This window comes from Microtus oregoni, unplaced genomic scaffold, assembly GCF_018167655.1.
Source record: "Microtus oregoni isolate MIOR12 unplaced genomic scaffold, Mior012 000004F_ref0000308, whole genome shotgun sequence".
In the NCBI taxonomy this organism is placed as follows: Eukaryota; Metazoa; Chordata; class Mammalia; order Rodentia; family Cricetidae; genus Microtus; species Microtus oregoni.
In genome coordinates this window covers 19,835,466-19,861,024 of record NW_024543063.1, presented here as the reverse complement: position 1 = coordinate 19,861,024, position 25,559 = coordinate 19,835,466, and the positions used below count along the sequence as shown (strand labels likewise).

Here is a 25,559-nt window from a genome sequence, read left to right as displayed (position 1 = left end):
ACATTTAGTCCATGACATTTCTCATAGGGAAAATGAAGTTGCCTGCTTCTTGGAAGACTATAATAGGAAGCCATGAGACTTAATCCGTCCCCATTAACTTGTTTTATAGGCTTTGTGCAGTATACTGTAGAAAGGTGAATAAGTTGCCTGTTGTTTAAAACGTGGATATCTCACAGAATCTGAATTCCCAGCTTTTGAGGGGCTGAGGGTGTGGCTCGGGTTTGCAAAGTACTTGCCCATCATGTCCTGGGTTCAATTTGAAGAAGCTAATAAACAAGGTAGGGCGGTGTGTGGTACCATAAACCTGTGATGATAGTACTGAGGATTTGGAGGTAGAAGAATCAGAAGCTGGAGGCTATTCTTGGTTACACTGTGGATTCCAAGCCAGCCTGGGCTACACGAGACCTCATTCAAAATGGGAACAGGTGGGGCTGAAAAAAGCAGAATTTCATTCTTTTTTTTCCCCCCATTTTTTTATTGAGAAAAGGAAAAAAAAAAACAAGTTTCCACCTCCTCCCAGCCTCCCATTTCCCTCCCTCTCCTCCCACCCTTCTCCCCCTCCCCCCACTCCTCTCCCCCTCCCTCTCCAGTCCAAAGACCAGTCAGGGTTCCCTGCCCTGTGGTAAGTCCTAGGTCCTCCCCTCTCCGTCCATTCCGAGGAAGGTGAACATCCAAACTGGCTAGGCTCCCACAAAGCCAGCACATTACGTAGGTTCAAAACCCCGTGCCATTGTCCTTGGGTTCTCATCAGCCCTCATTGTTCTCCATGCTCAGAGAGTCCAGTTTTATCCCATGCTTTTTCAGTCACAGTCCAGCTGGCCTTGGTGAGCTCCCAATAGATCAGCTCCACTGTCTCAGTGGGTGGGTGTACCCCTCGTGGTCCCGACTTCTTTGCTCATGTTCTCCCTCCTTCTGCTCCTCATTGGGAACTTGGGAGCTCAGTCCAGTGCTCCTGTGTGGGTCTCTGTCTCTATCTCCATCCATCACCAGATGAAGGTTCTATGATGATATGCAAGATATTTGTCAGTATTGCTATAGGATAGGGTCATTTCAGGTTCCCTATCCTCAGCTGGAACTAACTGGGGACCTCGGCTTGGGCATCTGGGAGCCACTCTAGGATCAAGTCTCTTGCCAACTCTAAGGTGGCTCCCTTAACTAAGAACTGTGCTTCCGTGCTCCCCTATCTAACCTTCCTTTATCCCAATCCTCCTTTTTCCCCAAGTTCCCCCCATTCTCCCCTTCTCCCTTTTCTCTCCCCATCTCCCCTTACCCCCATCCCACCCCACCCCCAAGATCTCAATTTTCTCCCCGGCCATTTTGTCTACTTCCCATAGGCAAGAGGACAACTATATGTTTTTCCTTTGGTTCACCTTCTTACTTAGCTTCTTTGGGATCACCAATTGTAGACTACGTGACCCTTGTTTATGGCTAGAAACCAATTATGAGTGAGTACATCCCATATGCATCTTTTTGGGTCTGGGTTACCTCACTCAGGATAGTGTTTTCTATTTCCATCCATTTGCATGCAAAATTTGAGAAGTCATTGTTTTTTACCGCAGCGTAGTACTCTAATGTGTAGATATTCCACACTTTCTTCATCCATTCTTCCATTGAAGGGCATCTAGGTTGTTTCCAGGTTCTGGCTATTACAAATAATACTGCTATGAACATAGTTGAACAAATGCTCTTGTCATATGATAGGGCATCTCTTGGGTATATTCCCAAGAGTGGTATTGCTGGGTCCAGGGGTAGGTTGATCCCGAATTTCCTGAGAAACCGAAACACCAATTTCCAAAGTGGTTGCACAAGATTGCATTCCCACCAGCAATGGATGAGGGTACCCCTTCCTCCACAGCCTCTCCAGCAAACGCTATCATTGGAGTTTTTGATTTTAGCCATTCTGACAGGTGTAAGATGATATCTCAAAGTTGTTTTGATTTGCATTTCCCTGATCGCTAAGGAGGTTGAGCATGATCTTAAGTGTCTTTTGGCCATTTGAACTTCCTCTGCTGAGAATTCTCTATTCAGTTCAGTGCCCCATTTTTTAATTGGGTTAATTAGCATTTTAAAGTCTAGTTTCCTGAGTTCTCTATATATTTTGGAGAGCAGACCTTTGTCTGTTGCGGGGTTGGTGAAGATCTTCTCCCAGTCAGTAGGTTGCCTTTTTGTCTTGGTGACAGTGTCCTTTGCTTTACAGAAGCTTCTCAGTTTTAGTAGGTCCCATTCATTCAATGTTGCCTTTAATGTCTGTGTTTCTGGGGTTACACATAGGAAGCAATCTTCTGTGCCCATCTCCTGTAGGGTACTTCCCACTTTCTCTTCTATCAGGTTCAATGTGTTGTGACTGATAGTGAGGTCATTAATCCATTTGGACTTGAGTTTTGTGCATGGTGATAGATATGGGTCTATTTTCATTCTTCTACACGTTGACATCCAGTTATGCCAGCACCATTTGTAGAAGATGCTTTCTTTCTTCCATTGTATACTTTTGGCTCCTTTATCAAAAATGAGGTGATCATAGGTTTGTGGGTCAAAATTTGGGTCTTCTATATGATTCCATTGGTCAACTTCTCTTTTTTATGCCAGTACCACACTGTTTTCATCACTGTAGCTCTGTAATAGAGTTTGAAGTCAGGGATGGTAATGCCTCCAGACAATTCTTTATTGTATAGGATTGTTTTGGCTATCCTGGGTTTTTTGTTTTTCCATATAAAGTTGATTATTGTCCTCTCAAGATCTGTGAAGAATTTTGAAGGGACCTTGATGGGGATTGCATTGCATCTATAAATTGCCTTTGGTAGAATTGCCATTTTTACTATGTTGATCCTCCCAATCCAAGAGCAAGGGAGGTCCTTCCATTTTCTGGTATACTCCTCAGTTTCTTTCTTCAATGCCTTAAAGTTCTTGTCAAATAGATCTTTCACTTCCTTGGTTAGAGTTACCCCAAGATATTTTATGCTGTTTGTGGCTATCGTGAATGGTGAAGCTTCTCTGATTTCCCTCTCTGCTTCCATATCCTTTGTGTATAAGAGGGCGACTGATTTTTTGGAATTGATCTTGTATCCTGCCACATTACTAAAGGTGTTTATCAGCTGTAAAAGTTCTTTGGTGGAGTTTTTGGGGTCGCGTATGTACACTATCATATCATCTGCAAATAACGAAAGCTTCACTTCTTCCTTTCCAATTCGAATCCCCTTGATCCCCTTATGTTGTCTTACTGCTATTGCTAGAACTTCAAGCACTATATTGAAGAGGTATGGCGAGAGTGGACAGCCTTGTCGTGTTCCTGAGTTTAGTGGGATGGCTTTAAGTTTCTCTCCATTTAATTTGATGTTAGCTGTCAGCTTGCTGTATATAGCTTTTATTATATTTAGGTATGACCCTTGTATCCCTAATCTCTCCAATACTTTTATCATAAAGGGATGTTGAATTTTGTCAAATGCTTTTTCAGCATCTAATGAAATGATCATATGGGTTTTTTCTTTCAGTTTATTTATATGATGGATTACATTGATAGATTTTCGTATGTTGAACCAGCCCTGCATCCCTGGGATGAAGCCTACCTGATCATAATGGATAATTTTTCTAATGTGTTCTTGGATACGGTTTGCCAGTATTTTGTTGAGGATTTTTGCATCGATGTTCATGAGTGAGATTGGTCTATAATTTTCTTTCTTGGTTGAGTCTTTGTGCAGTTTTGGTATCAGGGTAACTGTAGCTTCATAAAAGGAATTTGGCAATGACTCTTCTGTTTCTATATTGTGAAATACATTAAGGAGTATAGGTATTAGTTCTTCTTGGAAGTTCTGGAAGAATTCTGCATTGAAGCCATCTGGTCCTGGGCTTTTTTTGGTAGGGAGGTTTTTGATAACCTCTTCTAATTCTTCGCGACTAACAGGTCTATTTAGGTTGTTCACCTGGTCCTGATTTAACTTTGGTATATGGTATTTATCTAAAAAAGTGTCCATTTCCTTTACATTTTCCAGTTTTTTGGCATATAGGCTTTTGTAGTAAGATCTAATGATTCTCTGAATTTCCTCTGTGTCTGTGGTTATGTCCCCCTTTTCATTTCTGATCTTATTAATTTGCGTGTTCTCTCGCTGCTGTTTGATTAGTTTGGATAGGGGTTTATCAATCTTGTTGATTTTCTCCAGGAACCAGCTTTTTGTTTCATTGATTCTTTGGATTGTTTTCTGTGTTTCTATTTTGTTGATTTCAGCCCTCAGTTTGATTATTTCCAGTCTTCTACTCCTCCTAGGTGAGTCTGCTTCTTTTTTTTCTAGAGCTTTCAGGTGAGCTGTTAAGTCTCCAATGTGAGCTTTCTCTGTTTTCTTTAAGTGGGCACTTAGTGCTATGAACGTTCCTCTTAGGACTGCTTTCATAGTGTCCCATAAGTTTAAGTATGTTGTTTCTTTATTTTCATTGAATTCCAGGAAGACTGTAATTTCTTTCTTAATTTCTTCCTTAATCCAGGTATGGTTCAGTAGTTGACTGTTCGTTTTCCATGAATTTGAAGGCTTTCTGGGGGTAGGATTGTTGTTGAATTCTAACTTTAATCCATGGTGATCTGATAAGACACAGGTGGTTACTAATATTTTTTTGTAACTGTGGATGTTTGCTTTGTTACCGACTATGTGGTCGATTTTTGAGAAGGTTCCATGAGCTGCAGAGAAGAAGGTATATTCTTTCTTATTTGGGTGGAATGTTCTATAGATGTCTGTTAAGTCCATTTGATTCATTACCTCCATTAATTCTCTTATTTCTCTGTTAGGTTTCTGTCTGATTGACCTGTCCATTGGTGAGAGAGGAGTGTTGAAGTCTCCTACTATTAGTGTGTGCGGTTTGATGGCTGCCTTGAGTTTTAGCAATGTTTCTTTTATGTACGTGGGTGCTTTTATATTAGGGGCATAGATGTTCAGGATTGAGACTTCATCCTGATGAACTGCTCCTGTTATGAGTATAAAATGCCCCTCTCCATCTCTTCTGATTGATTTAAGTTTGAAGTCTACTTTGTTAGAGATTAGTATGGCCACACCTGCTTGTTTCTTAGGTCCATTTGCTTGATAAGCCTTTTCCCAGCCCTTTACTCTGAGTAGGTGCCTGTCTTTGTGGTTGAGGGGTGTTTCTTGTAAACAGCAGAATGTTGGATCCTGTTTTCGTATCCAATCTCTTAGCCTGTGCCTTTTAATAGGTGAGTTGAGTCCATTGACATTAAGTGATATTAATGACCAGTGGTTGTTAACTCCGGTCATTTTTTTAGTCGTAGAGTTTGTGTGTTTCCTTTCTTTGTTTTGTGTATGTGAAGGGTCTCTAGATGTCTGATTTATTGTGGTCATTGTTGGACTGTTTGGTTAGTGATTTTCCTTCTATTACTTTCTGTAAGGCTGGATTTGTGGCTGCGTATTGTTTAAATTTGTTTTTATCCTGGAAAATTTTATTTTCTCCATTTATAGTGAATGAAAGCTTGGCTGGGTATAGTAATCTGGGCTTGCATCCATGGTCTCTCAGTTTCTGCAGTACATCTATCCAGGACCTTCTGGCTTTCATGGTTTCCATGGAGAAGTCAGGTGTAAGTCTGATAGGTTTACCTTTATAAGTAATTTGGCCTTTTTTCCTTTGCAGCTCTTAATATTCTTTCCTTATTCTGTATGCTTTGTGTTTTGGTAATTATATGGCGAGGGGATTTTTTTTTTTTTGATCCAGCCTATTCGGTGTTCTGTATGCTTCTTGAACCTTCATAGGTATATCTTTCTTTAGGTTGGGAAAGTTTTCTTCTATAATTTTATTAAATATATTTTCTGGACCATTGAGCTGCACTTCTTCTCCTTCTTCTACTCCAATTATTCTTAGGTTTGGTCTTTTTATTGTGTCCCAGATTTCCTGAATGTTTTGTGATGAGAGTTTGTTGGACTTGCTGTTTTCTTTGATCAGTGTGTTTATTTTCTCTATGGTATCTTCAGAATCTGAGATTCTTTCTTCTAACTCTTGTATTCTGTTGTTTATGCTTGTTTCTGTAGACTCTGTTTGTTTACTTAAATTTTCCATGTCCAGCCGGCCCTCTGTTTGTGTTTTCTTCTTTGCCTCCATTTCAGTTTTCAAGTCTTGAACTGTTTCCATTATCTGTTTGATTGTTTTTCCTTAGTTTTCTAGGGTATCATTCACTGATTTATTCAATTCTTCAAACTTTCTGTTATATTTCTCATCCATTTCTATAAGGGCGTTTTTTACATGCTGTTTAAGGGCATCAATCACTTTCATGAAGTCAATCTTTTCTACTTCTTCTTGATTAAGGTGTTCATGTCCTCCCGTTGTGAGGTCGCTGGTTTCTGGTGGCTTCATGTTGCTTTTCAGCTTGTTGGGCGAATTCTTGCCTTGGTGTCTGCCCATCTCTTCTTCCAAATGCTCCCTTATGGATCTTCTTTTACCGGATCAGGTCTCCTTACCTACCCAACGCTGGCTCTCCCCAACGTTGGCTCTCCTGGCGCCAAGAGATCAGTTCTCTGTGCTGGTTGGGCAGCTTTCAAACAAAGCGCCTACCCTGCTTGGTGCAGGCAGGCCATAGAAACAAAGGGAGTCCCGCCCGCTTGAGTGCCCCGAGGATTTGGACCCAGTGCCCAGACAGGCTGGGCTGGGTAATGTTATGTGCGGAAAGAGGGCGGTGGGGCTGAAGTGGGGAGGGTTCTGAATGGGAGCTGGGTGGGCTAGGAAGAAAGAGGCGCTATGCAGGGAGTGGAGGCCCTGCAGAGAGCCCAAGAAGGATAGGGGGCCAAGGAACCTCTGAGCTCCCCTTCCCAGGCTGGTGCCGGGGGGCCAGAAACTCACCCCAACGCTGTCTCTCCTGGTGCCGAGAGATCAGGCCTCCATGCTGGTGGGCAGGTCGCAAAGAAAGCACCTACCCTGCTTGGTGCAGGCAGGCCATAGAAACAAAGGGACTCCCGCCCGCTTGGGTGCCCCGAGGATTCGGACCCAGTGCCCAGACAGGCTGGGCTGGGTGATGTTATGTGCCGAAAGAGCGCAGAATTTCATTCTTTCGTGGCAAAGCCTAGTTAGAGCTAAGGAGCTGCATACTGCACCATTTCTTTTTTTTTTTATTCACCTTGTTTCTGTGGACATTTGACTTATGCTTTTTCCAATGCTTATATTTTAAGTTATGATCTCAGATCTCCTCACTTTCCTGTTTTACCACTTTAATATTTTTTCCACATGTGTCAGTCTCAGAGTGGCGACTGGAATATGTGTTCTTTATAAGAACTCACTACAGGCCACAGCTGTCTATCAATGGATAATGATTCTTTCCATGCCTATGTCCAAAGATGTCTCTTTAGGTGCAAAAAGACACTCTTGCTTGTTCCCGGCTGCCCAGACTCCTGAAATAATCACACAGAAACTATATTATTTAAATCATTGTTTGGCCCTTTAGCTCTAGCTTCTTATTGGCTAACTCTTACATATTAATTTAACCCATCTCCATTAAGCTGTGTATCACCACACGGCAGTGGTTTGCCAACTGTATGTAAGACTGCATGTCTGTCTCTGGTGGCAGCTCCATGGCTTCTCCCTGACTCTGCCTTCTTTCTCCCAGCATTCAGCTTAGTTTTCCCTGCAAGTTCTACCTGCTATAGGCCAAGCCAGTTTCTTTATTCATTAACCAATAAAAGCAACACATAGACAAAAGGACCTCCCACACCACAAGCCAAGACCATCTCACATCTGACTGCACAGGAGCTAGTTAATTTCTTTCATATGAATGGACCCAGGCCAACCTTAAGCATCTCTTCCTCTGATGTATCACTGTGTCACGAGCATTGTGTCTATCAAAAAGCTTGTTCTTTCCATTTTCCTTTCCACATGATCACTCTGCCACTCTGTGGTCTTATGTCTAAACAATAGCAATTTGGCAACCTGTCAAATGTGGTCCTGAGTCTGGACTCACTGCAACAACAGGTGCTTCTGATTACCAGGGAAATCAGAATGACAATAGCTGTACATCAAGTTCAAGGTCACAGAATCCTCAGTATGCAAGTAGAATGTGTAATACTTTATGACACAAGGATAAGTGTCTGCTTGAAAAGCAAGACATATGATTTCATGCAAGCAACTTTTTCCTACTGTGTCATCAAGGGCAAGGACACTGGATATCTGTGTGTGGAAATAGATGTGACTGAGTGATAATGATCTGCTCAAAAGCCTTGTGTTCTCTTCTGACCTTGGTTGTCCTTTGTTACTGACTCACCACAAGGAAGGTTCTAGCAGGTAAGGAAACCTCTAGTCAGCTTTATTCCCAGGATTTTGCAAAGCATGATTAATGTCCAGTAAAAGGAAGTTTTTCATTATAATTTATTTGAGGCAAGTAGAAAGAAAGACACTGATGGTGTCCAAATCTTTCTCTCCCCTAAAAGCCAGACATCCCAATGTGAGGACGTGCACATTGAAAATTTGCCTTTGTATCTAAAAGAGCTGACCATCTGTTCCCACCTCACAGCACTGACTTATGCTAGAGACTGAGGGTATGAGACTCACTGGGTGATGGAGACAAGAGGATTGATTGTATAAGTGTCTGTTGGTGACCTGGACATCTATAGCATAAGATATCCGCATGCTTAAAAATAAATCACCCTCTGACAGGCAGTAGTGGCGAATGCCTTTAATCCCAGCACTTGGGAAACAGTGGCAGGGGGATTTCTGTGAGTTCTAGGCCAGTCTGGTCTACAGGGAAAGTTCCAGGACTGGCTCCTTAGCTACTGGGAAACCTGTCCCCACAAAGCCAAAAATAGATAGACAGAAGATAGATAGATAGATAGATAGATAGATAGATAGATAGATAGATAGATGATAGATCACCCTCAATCATAAGATCCTAGTGGTCATACAATATAAAGAGTCTAACCAGTTTTTATTTGTGTGACCACTTACAGATCCTTGTAATAACTACTAGGAAATAAAACTACATTGGTACAGAAATTAGGAAATTCCATTTCCCACAAGTCCTATGAATGAATCATCATTTGATTTTATCAAAACTCAGCCAAAAATCCGAAAGAAAAATCTAACATTGAGGTGTTTTATTAATTTTTTATTATTTTGTTTTTATTTTCATCATCCAATGTGTTTCTCATAGAAGTCTTTCACATAAGTATAGTTTGGTTTTTTTTTTTAACTTAGATAGTGTGGTGGTTTAAATGAGAATGGACCCCCATAGATTCATGTATTCAAATGCTTGGTCCCCTGCTGGTGGGAAGATTAGAAGGCCCTGTTGGAAAAGATGTGTCACTGGGGGAGCAGGTTTGGAATTTCAAAAGCCCAAGAATTCCTAGTTAGCACTCCTCCCACAACTCATCTCTCTGATAGATAGATAGACAGACAAACAGAAAGACAGACAGACAGACAGAAATGATGATGATAGATAGATAGACAGACAGACAGACAGACAGAAATGATGATGATGATGATGATAGATAGATAGATAGATAGATAGATAGATAGATAGATAGATAGATAGACAGACAGATGAGTTATGGTGTAAGCTCTCAGCTACTATTGCAGCACAATGCTTGTCTGCCTGCTGCCATATTCCCCACCATGATGGTCAAGGACTCTAACCCTCTGAAACTGTGAGCCCCAAATGAATTTTTTTCTTCTATAAAGTGCCTTGATAATGGTGTCCTATCACTGTAATAAAAAGTAAATGAGGCCGCTTGACGCCGCCGAGGTCGCACGCGTGAGGCGGGTCCGCAGCAGACGACAGGCGCTACGTCGCCTCTTACTTGCTTGCCGCCCTTGGGGGCAACTCCTCTCCTACCGCCAAAGACATTAAGAAGATACTAGACAGCGTGGGCATCGAGGCGGACGATGACCGGCTCAACAAGGTCATCAGTGAGCTGAATGGAAAAAACATTGAGGATGTCATTGCCCAGGGTGTTGGGAAACTTGCCAGTGTGCCTGCTGGTGGAGCTGTGGCTGTATCTGCTGCCCCTGGCTCTGCAGCTCCTGCTGCTGGTTCTGCCCCAGCTGCAGCAGAGGAGAAGAAAGAAGAGAAGAAGGGAGGAGTCCGAAGAGTCGAATGATGACATGGGATTTGGCTTGTTTGATTAAATCTGTGCTCCCCTGCAAATAAAACCTTTTTATGGCCGGGCAGTGGTGGCGCACGCCTTTAATCCCAGCACTCAGGAGGCAGAGGCAGGTGGATCTCTGTGAGTTCGAGACCAGCCTGGTCTACAGAGCTAGTTCCAGGACAGGTTCCAAAGCCACAGAGAAACCCTGTCTCGAAAAACCAAATAATAATAATAATAATAATAATAATAATAATAATAATAATAATAATAAATAAAAAACCAACCTTTTTATGTATCTTGAGAAGAAAAAAAGTAAATGAGACAGGTGGCATACATCTATACATAAAAAAACATACAAAGTCATATCACACAGAAATAAGGATGGTTTTTCTTTTGGGTATTTTCTTTCAATCTTTTGTACAAAGTTTATATTTTTCTCTATATATTATTGCATACACTACATTTTTTCAGTCAGCATTTTGAGGTCCAGAATATTGTTTTATTGTATAGTTGCATTTGAATTATTCATTATCATTGTTTGAACATTTAGGTTATTTCCAAAGCTTGGCTATTGATTTGTAGTATATCCAAAAAATTTGATGGAATTTAATAGTTTACACTTAAGAACTTGTGTATATTTATGTGCATGTCTTATACATACATATGTGTTGTGAATATATGTCTTCATATTTCCACAGTATGTACTTTACTGACTGAATCATCTTTCTACCCCTGGTAAGAACTTCTTTAGATGCTTTATATTTATTGCTAAACTGTTCATTGAAAAAAACACATTATAATGATCAAGTCTGTTGAGGTTTATTTTATTTTCCAAAATTTTTACTAACTTCTGAGGCCCCTCCAAAAATAAGTATTTAATTACTTTAATGTCCCAAATTACTCAGAATTCTGGACTTTCTCCACATTTCTTCTCTTGAGTTTTTTCTCAGAACTGTTTTTCTCTTTGTCGTGACTATGAACTCATGAATATTGCTCTATTATCATCATAGTCTTGTGCTATGTTGACAATCTTAAGTAGATAAGACACTGGAAATAAGCCCTCGCTATCAGACGATGCACAGTGATTGTCTCCAGATGACCCTTACAATGATTTTGTCAATTTCCAAGTCCCATTGGGATTTTGGTTTTCATAAAACATATAAATTATTTAAAATCTACAGTCTTTTTTGCCAGGAATAGGTTTTATTTTCTTATGTTCTTTTGTATGCCTTTGTAAACTTTTCTTCATTACACAAACAGCAAACTCTATGAAGAAACCCTCGTGAGTTTCACATATGAAGAATTCTTGTCACTGGAATACCTTTCAATTTTTTTCTACATAATTTTGGTAGTGCTTAAGAAAACTGCTGACTTTTTAAGTATTTATTCTGTGGCAAAATAAAATTCTGGGTTCATTTTCTCCTGTTTCTAGAAACATAATCAAGTTGACTATAACTCTAATGCTCTTATAATTTACAACACTTATGTATTATTTTGTGTCCTATACTGTTGCTGAAAACAATCGCAAGAATGAAATATGATTTCAATGCTAAATATAATTTTAAGAATGATTTTACTACCCACGTGTGTAGAATATTTTCTAGAATATTATTTTCTGTAATATAATACAGGCGCTGTGATAGATGCCTTCAGAAGGATATCTCTACAGCTGGATAGCCTAGTTCAAGAGGCCTATTGTCATACAGTGAGTAGCATGACTAATAAAAACCCAGAGACAGATATAGGGGTTCAACCTGAAGGCCAGAAAAGCACCCTTAAAGCCAAGTGGTGTAATCCCAGTATGTAGAAGCAGGGAAGTCAGCAGTTCAAGGTCACCCTCAGCTGCATAAAAAATCTGAGTTCAAAGTATACTAGTGAGATCTAACTTCCACACCAAAAATTCAGGAAACAAACTCTAGAAAGACAAAAAAAAAAAAAAATAAAGTATACTCTTAAAATGGAGGTACTCAAAAAATGGGATCCCTTACAAACTATAAAACAGATCTGAACATCCATCCAGCGGTGGTTAAGATAGACCACCATTACAGTGCCATCTCCTCTCGCAGACTTTATTTCTGTTATCCACTTGTGTGCTCTCTGAAGAGCCTCATACACAAGTGTTCGCTAAAAATCATTCACATTAAAATAGAAATAACATCATAACAGCCTACCTATTTTCATAGACTAAGTTTTGAATGAATATATCCTAAAATTTGAACATATAAAAGGAAGTTGTTGCCTGGGATTTTATCTAGTTAGTAGAGTGCTTCCCAACCATGCACAAGGTCCTGGGTTCAATCCCCAGTACTGGTAATAAATAAATGAATAGTATTAAAAAGCAAACTAGTTTGCTAAAAAGAGCAATGAAACTTGGTTCATCCATCCATCTCTGGAGCATAGGGTCAGTCAACAGATGTCTATTAGGATGGACAGGAAGTGTCAACAGACAGAGGTAAAAGAAGAAAACAGTTTTCTAACCAATTTCACCTCGTTGAGGAACACATTTATGTTGACACATGCATTGATTTTCCAAGTATTGACATTGGAGAATGTGCTGTTTAGGATTGTACTTTTCATTCCCAACAAAGAAACCTCTTGAGGAAATAGATAATAAAAGCTATAGCGTTTTTATGCCTTTCTCACCCTGGATCGTCTCACGTTCTAAAATCTCCCTGAAAAGCCTCTGCCAAGAAAACATCCTAAAAGCCAATAACAGCAAAAAGGTATCTGTGTGGACAGAAACCTGCCTATCTTGAGCAATCTATGCACAGTTATCAGTAACACATTTCAATAAAATTCCTATAGTTAGTTCCTATGTCACCTTGTGGCTAGCATAAGCTTTTCTTATTCAACAGGTGTCAAAATTAGTAATTTGCCCCAAAATACAGAACTACAACATAGTTTACAAAGCAAAGAATTATTTATGTGTCAGTTTTGATATACTTGCAACAGTTGGTGATCATGTGACTGTTTGATCCTGGATGTGGCAACAGGAAAGAATAAATGGCAATCATGAAGGTAAATTAATGATGGTAACAAGAAACTCTGCCCTTTACTGGAAATTTTTGAAATATTCCCTTCTCTCAGACACAAACACCATTCTATGTCTGTTGATTGACATGAAATGAAAGATAGAAAAGTAGTGTTCCGGAAAACAAAACCCAGGATAAATAAGTCATGAAGATCCTTTACCTCCCTGGACAGTCTACCCTGGTGATGAAAGATGGCACGGGGGGTGCATGAGATCCATTGTTCAAGTGGCATGTATTGTTTATGGGCAGGATGACCCTGTCCCACTGAATAGATTATGCATCTGGCTCATGAGAAAAAGTTAGTCTGTGAGAAGAGGCCATGGAAGCTAGCATCCAACTCATGCAGGTTATCCAAGAAATGAGAGCAAAAATCAACAGACTAGAGGAAGAGAATCATACCCTCCGTGTGAAGCTGACTTCGGTTAACCAGATGGCCTCTGGCTCAGAAAAGGAATCCAGAGATGAAAGGGAAGAAGCAGAGTACGGGCAAACTCCAGGAGCCCTTCCTCATGGTGTTCCCACTGATTCTCCATCAGCTCTGCAGGAACAAGGTACCAAACATATGTGGCTCTTCTGGGCTATGCTTACGTTTTCAAGTATCTCCCAAATGACTGATTTGTTGGGTTGCTACAACAAATTCATCGTTTGGCACTTGCAGTGATAGGTTTCAGCCTCTTCCTTCTAGTAGATGAACTTTAAATCTCTAGTCAAAATTCCCTTTAGGTTCTTTAAATCCTATATTTCAATAACAATAAAATGACTCTGAGTGTACCAGGAAAGCTAAAATCAGATGTGTAAAACATCAGTCACATTCAGAAATTTTCTTCCATTTTGACTTTAAGTATATAAATTCTGCAAATGTAGAACAATGAAGGTGCATGTTGATTGGTATGATCATTTATCAATCACTGAATAACCACGGAATAATTTTTTAAGTGGGTTAACCTGTGGATCAAAATCAGATAAATGTGGTTCTCGATGACCTGTTACTCAGTCACTTGACTCTGGGTTCCATATTAGACCTCTTGAATCTTCTCCACCTGGAGGTACTGTGGTGCATGCCTCTGTGCTGATGGCGACCACTTGGAATGATTAGTAGTACTTGGATGTATGCAACATATGACAGGCACTATCCCTTTTCCTCTTTCTACACTGTGAGACACATTACACACACTTTAACCTGTAGATAGACAGTGATAGATGATAGAAAGATAGATGATAGATAGATAGATAGATAGATAGATAGATAGATAGATAGATAGATGATAGATAGATAGATAGATCATAGACAGATAGTGTACAGATATATAGATTATATACATATTGAATACCTCAATATGAAAGATTAAAAGTCAAATATCTCATTTTTTACAGGAAAGACTTAATTCCATAATTACTTAAAATGTTGGACTCTGTAGTAAGAAACACGTCCTACCTTTCAGTTGTCAGGGCTCACCCTCAACAACGTATTCAAATCAAAAATGATATCCATAATTAACTACTCATTGCTCTTAATATCATCCATCACAGGTTTCAGGCAATGCCAATTAGAGGCAGGGAAGAGTTTGATAATGGAGCATGTCACATCTGCTGCGTGATCTTATTAGAGATGTCTTTTTCCAGTGAAGAGGGAAAGCATTTCAAAGCTACAAATACATTCCTGTCTGGAGCTGAGAAACTCTGTCTACTGATGATCTAAGAAAACTACAAAAGAAGAATCTATAATATTAGACCCCCTTATTGGAAAACAGGAAGAAAAGATATGGATATTTGTAATATATCCTTCTACAGGGCTTCTAATTCCCAGCAGTGCTGACCTTTCCTATTGACTAATTCTTCTTTGTTGAGGTCAGTCTAGATGTTAGAAGATGCTCAACATTTCCAGGCTCCCTAAACACCAGTTGCTGTAACACCCACCTGTCCAACCCAGTTACAACCATCAAGTTGTCTGCAGCCAGGCACTGTGGCATCTGTCAATATAACCCTAGTACATAAGATGCTGAAGCAGGAGAATCGTGAGTTTGCAGTTAGCCTAGGCTACACAGTGAGTTCACGGTGAGACTGAGTGAAAATCTGGCTCAAACAACAAGTCTTCGACAATTGGCCAAATGTTAACTTCCCTCACTTGCCATCACAACCACTGATTTGCTCTAAAGGTAGATAGTACTGCCTCAAGTCTCTTTTCTATATTTCTCATTCACATAACAAAGCAACTAGAATCTTCATATCTTAGCACCTTATCCTGAGATAAGTATTGCACATTTCCAAGTACTATCCTTTGTACTCTCAGGATGTGAATATTATTAAGTATGGAAGGTGGTAGAACATTTTTAAGACCTAGAAACACAGTTGGAATCACACTTCTTCAGCATAGAAATAATAACTTGCAGTAAAAACCTTACTATTAATTTGAGGACTAGCTGAAATACATGTCAGAAAAAACCCTAAGAACTTGTTCTGATTGTCCCAGCAAAGCACACAAAAAAAAATGTAATATAGTGGTATGCTTGAAAGTCTAGTGGGATATCTTCGAATTATATTCTTTGCCAAATGGTCAGCCCTGAACACATACATACAAGTGACACTATATAACCTGAGCAGTTTATAGTTATGCATTAAGAAATATATATGTAACTAGGTGGTGGGGGTGCACACCTTTAATCCCAGCACTTGTGAGGCAGAGGCAGGTGGATCGCTATGAATTCAAGGTCAGCCTGGTCTACAAGAGGCACCAAGACAGGCACCAAAGCTGTACAGAGAAACGCTGTCTCAAAAAACAAAAAAAAAAGGAAAAAAAAAATATATATGTATATACATATACAATGTATTTGTAACAACAATTAATGAAATTAATATAACAACCATTAATGAAAAAAGAGACCATAAACTTCACATATTAGTAAGGAGGGCCATATGGAAAGAGTTGGAGTGAGGAAGGGTAAGGGAGAAATTATATAGTTGTATTATAACCTTAAAAAAATAAAAGAAATAATATAAAATTACATTTGTCTTTTATGTTATATGCTTCTGCAAGAATAAGTAACTGAACTGGGAAGGACATGGATTTGAGCATCACAATATCTGGGTTGGAATCCCAGCCTTGTAACAGTGTTCAGTGTTGGGCAGATCATCTCAGATTGCTGATCTTGGCATCTGTTGTACAGCAATATCATAGAATTTATTAGCCTCCTAAAAGGAGACTCACTCAGAATCAGAAAATTTCAACTAGACACATTTCATACCAAGCTCATTAAGACTCAGGAAGTAAATAAGTCATAAGTCTCAGGAAGTCCACGAAACTTAGGAGATCCTCAAGAGTCCTCTCTCCGCAAGGTTATATAAACAGTAAGGACTGCAGGGAGAAGAGGAATATCTTAGTTTGCTCTCCGTTGCTTTGATAAATACCATTGTCTAAAGCAACTTGGAGAGGAAAGGGTTTATTTACACTTCCATATTACCGTCTATCATTAAGGGAAGCCAGGACAGGAACTCAAACAGGAACCTGGAGGCAAGGATTGAAGAAGAGACTATGGAGAAATCTTGCTTACCGGCTTGCTCCCCCTGGGTTTCTTAGACACCTCTCCTATACAGGCCAGGCCCACCTGTCTAGGGATGGTACTGTCCGCTGTGGCTCAGGGCCTTCCATATCAATCAGCAATCAAGAAAATGCTCATATCCAGTCTAATGGAGTCATTACTCCCTGAGATTTCTCTTCCCGCATATGTCTAGGTTTGTGTTGGTTGAAAGCTGGGGTTATGAAAGAGGACTGTCCCACCTGTCAAGCTGCTAACAGTTATTGGTTGCAGCTTTCATGAGTCATGCCCCAGGCTGGAGTGGGCTTTTCAATCATCTGGCTGCCTTTGGTTAGTCATGCTCCTCTATGTAATCCCAGTAAGCTCTTTGGTTCCACAAGATGGACTTTGATGAGATTGGGGGAGAGGGGGTTCTCATTCCCAATCTGGAGTGAATAGACAGTTGTTCAGACCTCCGCAGGAAGGCTAACACAATAGTCCCCTCACATCAAATTGCTGATTACATCCTGCTCTTCAGCTAAAAGGTTTTTATCAAATCTAACTTTTCCAGTTATATATACAGTCTTTTAAGAATAGCTTCATATCATCTACCATAGAAACAATTTGGCTTTTGTATAATAAAAATGAAAAAATTCTGTCATTTTTCAGGAAATGGCTGGAACAAGAGATCATCAGTTTAAGTGAAATAAGCCAGAGTCAGGAAAGTAGATACAAAGTAGTTTCTATAATATATGAAGTCTAGTCCTTTAAAAAATTCAGGTGACATGAGAACAGAAGGGAGGCTGTTTATAGCGGACAATGAGGACTACTGAGAACTCAAGAACGATGGCAATGGGTTTTTGATCCTACTGCACGTACTGGCTTTGTGGGAGCCTAGGCAGTTTGGATGCTCACCTTACTAGATCTGGATGGAGGTGGGTGGTCCTTGGATTTCCCACAGGGCAGGGAACCCTGATTGCTCTTTGGGCTGACGAGGGAGGAGGACTTGATTGGGGGAGGGGGAGGGAAATGGGAGGCGGTGGCGGGGAAAAGACAGAAATCTTTAATAAATAAATAAATAAAAAGAAAAGGGAATGGTATCTATGGGGGGGGGGGACAAATGAGGGTATGGAAATTGAATTCAACACATATGAACTTATTAGAATCTCATAGTGAAACTCATTGTTTTGAACAGTGAGTACACAAACTTTTTAAGTATCAGGGCTTAGAGACAGTTCAGTTGTAAAGCGTTTGCCTTTTAAGCCTGAGGACCTAAATTCAAGCCTTAGAAACCGAGAGAGAGAGAGAGAGAGAGAGAGAGAGAGAGAGAGAGAGAGAGAGAGGAAGAAGAAGGAGAAGAAGAAGAAGAAGAAGAAGAAGGAGGAGGAGGAGGAGGAGGAGGAGGAGGAGGAGGAGGAGGGAAGGAAGGAAGGAAGGAAGGAAGGAAGGAAGGAAGGAAGGAAGGAAGCCTCTGTGATGGAACACCCTGTAAAATCAGCACTGGAGAGACTTGATGGAGAGAGGGGGTTGTGGGGCTTGTTGTCCAGCAAGCCTAGCTAACTTGGTGAGTTCAGGCAGGAGAGATTACTATAGGAAAGGAAGGAAGGAAGGAAGGAAGGAAGGAAGGAAGGGAGAAAAAAGAAAGAAAGAAAGAAAGAAAGAAAGAAAGAAAGAAAGGAGAGAGAAGAGAGGTAGAAAGGCAGAAAAGGAGGGAGGGAGGGAGGGAGGGAGGGAGGGAGGGAGGGAGGGAAGGAATAAAAGAGAAAAAGATGACAGCATCTGAAGGACAATACCTAATACCTAAGATCATTCTTTGGCCTCCATATGGACATGTACACACACAGGAATAAATGCACACATACACACATATACACAAACACAACACATGCACACACACACACACACACACACACACACACACACATACACACACACACACACACATTGTGGGGAAAAAGTCAGTTACACCAGATACATTCCAAGGCCTCTTCCAACAGAGAAATGCTTGATTCTACGAATCTGCTCATGGACACTTGCCTCTCCTGTGCTGTAAGGACAGTGACAGACCTTATCCCATGGGCTCTGAGAGACCTGAGTCAGACAACACAAACAAGAGCAATGTCAATTTTTCAGTGACAGTTGCCAAGAAAATATTATTACTTGACTTACATACAAGTTTCTATTGGAAGTTTGAATGATATGTTGGCAACATCATTTGAAATTCAAACTTGCAATGGAACCCTAGAAATCTATTACATAGTAATCTTGGAGTGCACCCCATAAAAATTCCTTTATTTTACAGATAAGAATATAAAACACAGTACATTTAAGAAAGCGACATCCCCAATTTGTATTTTTTTTTTTTTGGTTTTTCGAGACAGGGTTTCTCTGTGGCTTTGGAGCCTGTCCTGGAACTAGCTCTGTAGACCAGGCTGGTCTTGAACTCACAGAGATCCGCCTGCCTCTGCCTCCCGAGTGCTGGGATTAAAGGCGTGCGCCAACCAATTTGTATTTAAAAACAGAATCTTACAAAACTACCTCCTGATAACTAAATATCATAAAACACAAGTATATGCCTCTCTTCAAGAAAGAAACTAGCTTGAAAAAGCTGCAAACAAATCACTTGGAACCCCAAGTTCATCCAGATGTGTAATAGATACCGTGAGAAAATCAAAGGAGACATTTCTAGAGTAGAGTTAGCTTCTTCCTTGATTGCCTGAGGCCAAGACCTGAGCTAGAGCTCAGGGGTGTATCTGCTGGCTGATGAACTATGTTTATCACATAATGAGGCTACAGAGTGCCTACTCAGAATGAATTCTCCTTGGATAAAACATGTTTGTAGAAACATCAGCATTGCATGGGTTTTGATGGATGTAAAAATCTAACAGCACTTTCTGAGAATGTCGCCTGGTCCTTCCTGCTCTGTGCAACCTCACCTCGTGGCTGTTGTGAGTGTTATAATTGGCAATGCGGAAGATAAAAGAAACATCTCAGGGAACTCCCAGCACTGCAGGGCTCTGATTCTTTTCAATCTCTCATATCCTTTACTGGCAAGTAAATTGCAGTTGGCAGTGATCTTTGAAACTGGACTAGTGGTCCTGTGATGCTGTGTGAATATTTCTTCCCTTGTGTGTATAAGAAAGAAAAGGGTAATTTGTGACTCGGGGAGATGAGCAAAGAATTTATTTGGTAATCAGTTCCACATTAAATGCAGAACCCAAATAAAATGAATTCAACTTTGCTATCATCAGCATAATTTTCCCCGTCCAGTTCCCTAGGACTCAGAATGGAGAGGTAGCTTCCTAATTCTTTTAAACAGAAACTTTAACGTTTCAATTTCCAAAACTGATTATACATAGTTACATATGGTGTACACTACAGTCTTTGGAAAGACATAAAGGTAACTTCTGAATGGCATTTACAGTTAATCTCTTCAGATAAATTTGCACATATCTGCTCAAAACTCATCCCTAAAATCTCATCTTCTGATCTTGTAAACTGTGCAAAGCCGGGTCAGTCTCCACTTTTTGCAGTGTCACAACCCTTTCCGTCCTTTTCCTGCAATGACAGGTGGCAAATTTAAATAAATTACTGTAGTTCTGGCATTCTCGAAACCTAAACACATTGCATAGCTTCCTTTTACATTTCCGTGCTAGCTAACAACAAAGTTATAGCAAGCAACACAAAGAGTCAACAAGTAGAAAGGACCTTGAAAAATGAAAATCAACCCACGAGGTCAATGCTGCCCTCATAAGTGACAACTGACATCCAAGCAGAGGTCAAACGATCAGCCTCAAGCCATAGAGCTAAGAGGGACTCAGAGAAGTCAAGACTCCCTAAAATAGAGTTCTTTGAACCAAGGTTCTCAGCTTTTAGCATAAACAAGGAAAATCTGGTTTACTTCACAGAAGAAATGTATTGGAAGTCGTTGATGGACAGAAACTGAACTGTAAGCCCTTGGGAACTAAGTCCATCCACCTGCCATTAGGAAGAAACACTCACTTGCCCATATAAAGCCCTTCTGCTTTCTTCCATATTATCTTGTTCTTAACTCCCAGTGGGCTGTCTCATGGTCACCAAATAAAGCCAAGTCATTCAACTACAGGACAGTTAGGAACAACCAGCTGGATTACTGTGGCTATCTAGGTGGCCAAGGACAGTGGATGAACCCATTTTTCTGGAGTCTAGAGTGAAGATACCTTCAGGAACCACAATCTCGAGACATTCCACGATATCCTAATTTTAAGGACTTGTTTTATAATCTATTTATATCCAAGTCTCTGTTTATTTTATATTTAAATTTACACTTACTATTTAACAATATACACTTATGAAATATATTATGATAAATTTTATACTTTTTTACAGATATAACGCTTAATACTGTCAGTATAATTAGTATTTATATCTCATTAAACACATTTTCAGCTTTATTAACACATAATAATTGTACATACTTATGGGTATAGCATAATATATCAATATACATTTATATATTATGTGCAATGACCACATTAGAACAATTAACATTTCTGGATATTCATTATTGCTTCATGTTTGAAGCTTTTGAGCTCCTCACAATCTTCTAGTTAACCATAAAAATCTACAGTAATCTACTATGAACTAATTCTATGTTCTTGGGTTTTCTCTGACCACACAATGAAATGACCTCATCTCTTCTTTCATGTGTCTTTATCCCTTGCTTTCTCATCCTAAAATCTGTCATCATCTGCACTGCATCACGTATTGCCTGCTTATGGCAACAAACTACACACTGAGAACTCTATGCAGACAAAATTTTCATGATGTTCACTACCCCATTTCTTGAAAAAGTGTCCAAACTGTGGCTATAATCAACTAACACTTGTAACACAAATCAGCAAAATGATATCTTTCTTTTCACATCAACTAGGTATGATCAACATCATCTTTCGATTGTGAATATCTTTAAGGGTAGAATATTTCACAGCTTGAATTTTGTGCTTCCTGTACAGGCAATGTCATGATTGTCAGACGCTACTCCGTTTCTCCAGCAGTTCACTCCTGTGCAGCGAATGACCCCTGGAAAGCTCGAAACAGACTTCCAAACATCATCGGAGCATCACTGGCACGTTCTTCCACTAGAAATCAGGACAATGGAGAAAAGATGCTGGCTGCAGTTGCTTACAGCAGCAGTAGCTCCAGCCAGAGAGCTTCTTCTGATCACAGTTTTGTTTGCAGGTAATGCTCACTGTGTCCCTGGTTAATTTACAGGCGTGACTGAGGACTCATCAAGCATCCTTCTAGACATGTCAGGATGTACCCACTGGAGGAAACAAAACCAGAGTGCAAACGATTTCCATCCCATTGATGGCTAGGGAATCAAAAGAACAAACTGTAATGGTCCAATCTCACCTTCTAACAGATGTTCTGCAATAAGCAGAAAACTTAGTCTTTATTCCTTCCTCAAGTATTAATCATACTCTGAACCATGCACCAACACAAGACTTAGACAATCAAGCATTAATTATACTCTGAACCATGCACTAACACAAGACTTAGACAATCAAGCCATTAGAGGATGAAGAAGACACAACAGGCAAACTGACCACTCAATAGTATGTCTTGGGGTGAAGGATAGCTATTTTAGGAACTAAACACACAATTCCTTTCGGAGAGAGAAAGTTTCTCGTGAAGGCAAATGTCTTCAAGGGGTTAGGGAGAAAGTTAACAGAATAAACTGTTTAGGGATAGTCCCAAAGGTACAAGACTCAAAGGGAAAGTGTTTCCGAATGCACAAGATGGTATTTAAGGAATGGCATGATTTCAATATGAAATGCTCCCGACTGTCCTATGTGTTGTACAATTGGTGTTCTAGATTGTGGCACTATTGAGGGAGGTTGTGGAAACTAAAAGATGGAACCTAGCTGGAGGACCTGAGTCACTGGGGTAAGTTCCTAGTCTGTTCCTGTAACTTCTCTTTGATCTGCCTGCTGTAATGTGAACAGCTGTCCCTTATCAAGCACCGCTGCCCCCAAGATGCTCTACCCATGTTAGTGTGTAAACTGAGGGCATAACCACTCCAGGGTATGGTTGATGGAAAGGTTTTATTGTAGATATGAGGGAGGGTACAGCCAGAGGCATCTGGGAGAGTCCAGAGCAGCAGGAGAAAGTATTAGACAGAACATGGCCAACAGACTAGATGAGACCATAAGGGAAGATAAAGATAGAAGTGGGAGAGAAAGACAAAGATATGACCAAGAGAGGGGGCAAAAAAGAAAGAAACAAAGAAAGAAGACAAAAAAGAGGGTGTGCGGCTGACATAGTATAAGGAAATGAGACACTGGAAGAGGGAAATCTATGAGCTGGATAAATTCAGGATAGGGGCAAGGTAAGAAGAACTGAGTGGAACTGCAGGTACTTGTACTAAGGAAGCCTGCAGGCCAGCATGTACTTTGGTATGCTAATAGGCACCACAGGTAGCCATTGGTCCCTTCTGGCAGTGATAAGGAAATAGCTCTTTTGGTAGAAGGGTATAGGCCCTAGAATTTGGGGGAGCAGAATTTCCTTTGAACCTCACAGTAAAGATGTTCTGCCCATCAACACTTGACAAGAACCTATGGACTTGAACCCTCTAATAACTGCGAACCAAATTATATCTTGCTTCCTGAAGCTGTCATTTATTTGAGTCTTAACTACAAAAGGTAAATAATAGGAGTTAGCCTGAAAAGTAGAGGAAGCTGAAACAATTGACAGATAAGCTTGGGGTAGGATCAAGGATCCCTTTACAGCAAGAATGTCTACTACAAAGCCTGCCATGCAGAAGTATGACTTTTTCCCTCCACTCTTCCGTCCTGCCCCCAGTAAAGTTCTGACTCTATCAAGGTCTCCACACATCTGTCTTGTATGAGTCAAGTAGGAAAATAGAGAAAAGGGAGTGTGGGTTTCATGACTGGCTTATCACAGTGGAGAAAAGGGGGGGGGGGGGGTTGTATTGCTGAAAGAATATGAGTCATAGCATTTAGTGGTGGCAGGAAATCAAATCAAAAAGTAACCACAGGCCTGCACGAATTCTTCTAAGTATTGCAAAGAACAGAGACTTCCCACTGGGTGTGGGATGCAGAGGCCAAGGCACTTTGATTTCAAAAGACAGAATGAAAACTGTGTGTCACTTGTACAAAGTTCCATTAGGGAAATGAGAGTTACCCTAAGTCATAAAGATGGTTGGATTTAGTCAGACAAAGGAAAGGGGGAAAGTTATACCCCATAGAACGACAAAAGACATAAACATGGAAATACCCCAACTTGGGGAAAAACTGCAGGAATGGGAAAATGTGGGGATGGAGAGCCAACAGGATCCATTATGGAAGGTCTTTGGGGAAATGCTATGCAATACTGTCTTACCCACTTAATTATTGGAAGCCTAGTTTTGAAAATTGTCTTGAAATTTTTAAAGATACAGATTCTCAGCGATTTTATAAACACCCGTGTATTCATTTATAAGAGTCTAGCATAGGTAAGGTTTTTTTGTGTCTCCCCCATCCTCCTTAGGGATAAATGTCATCGTGAGTTTGGTTTTGGCCCTTTCTGTCTACGGTTCTTTACTCTTACTACACATCCACCCATCACTCAACAAATATATCCTGGGGTATCACCTTCAAGGCAGGATTCTGGGCCCTGCTACACAGAAGAGAGCAACTCTCAAAATTCCCTTTGGGGATATTTTCCTTCATAATCAATGAATAAAAATGCATAAAGTATATCTTATGTTAACAACTACAAAGGAAAATAAGGCAATAAAAAGAAGTGAAGGGTTATAGGAATGACCACTGTTGAAACGCTTGATACTGTAGACAAAACCAGAGAAGGGAGAAAGAAAATGAACCCAATGTATCTAAGAGAGAACTCCCCGGTGTTGAGAATAGTTCGAGGCAAAAGCTCCAGTAAGGCGTATCGAAACTGGTGTGTTAAAGGAGAGGTAACCAGGTGAGCAAGCCTCAAGGAAGAGGCTCAGCATGGCCAAGGACTCTCTTGTTTAATCTGTTCTTTTTTTTTAAGTGGTTATGTAGGAAGCCCCATTGTGAAAAGGCTGAAGAGAACAGCAGACATAAGAACAGACTGAAGACTATAAAGCAACCTAGACAAAGGGTGATTATTTGGGGGCCAAAAATCATCACAGTAGATGTCGTTTCTAGGTGCATCTCACAGTTGGAGAAAGGAGAACCTGTTAACAAGCTAGACATAGGGCATAGAAACAGGAAGTACACACTTAACAGTTGAGTTCCTGTGACCATGACAAGTCAGACATAGGATATAGAAACAGGAAGTACACACTTAACAGTTGAGTTCCTATGGCCATGTCAAGTCAGACATAAGACATAGAAACAGTAAGTATACACTTAACAGTTGAGTTCCTGTGGCCACGTATCTTCGGAGAAGAGGAAAAGGAAAGATAAAAATGACCTATTTTCTTTTAATAATGCAAATAAACTTAGAGCTTATACACATATGTAGTGTATACAAACATACGGATATATATATATATATATGTTTATCATTCAGTGCTTTTACAAAACTGGTTGACTGTTGTTCACTGCATAAAAAAGGTAAAAGGATACAACTTGTACATTATAAAATATACTTGTAATTTTTTAAATAAAATATGTTTACAATGTGCAAAGTATATTTTGTACTTTGGAGTATACAGAAGGAAAAGTCTTCATTATCTTATTACCGAATGGCTACTCTTTCGATTTTGATGGCTATCTTGCATCTATATATTTTGAAATTGTGTAGTGACTGTTAGAATCTTTAATTTTTGAACGCAAGAGAACCCATAGGATTGAGAATTACAGTACAATTAGCTTTCCCATTTTAATTTCTATTGTTTCTTATGACAGTTTGGGGAACTAGCCAATGTTTACAAAGTATTGTCTTTCTGAACCAAAATGGTTTGCAGCTTTGAAGCTGCCAGCTAATAAACT

The 25,559-nt window shown here is 40.0% G+C and overlaps 1 protein-coding gene and 1 pseudogene across 1 annotated transcript; both read left to right on the top strand.

Moving 5' to 3' along the window:
* Nucleotides 1-241: 241 nt before the first annotated feature.
* LOC121446937 lies at nucleotides 242-10,092 on the top strand (annotated as a pseudogene).
* Nucleotides 10,093-13,403: 3,311 nt separating this feature from the next.
* Nucleotides 13,404-21,820, top strand: LOC121446936 (putative coiled-coil domain-containing protein 195). Its single transcript, XM_041649834.1, has 2 exons — nucleotides 13,404-13,635; nucleotides 21,591-21,820. Exons 1-2 carry the CDS (start codon nucleotides 13,404-13,406, stop codon nucleotides 21,818-21,820), a joined length of 462 nt encoding a protein of 153 aa, XP_041505768.1.
* Nucleotides 21,821-25,559: the final 3,739 nt, after the last annotated feature.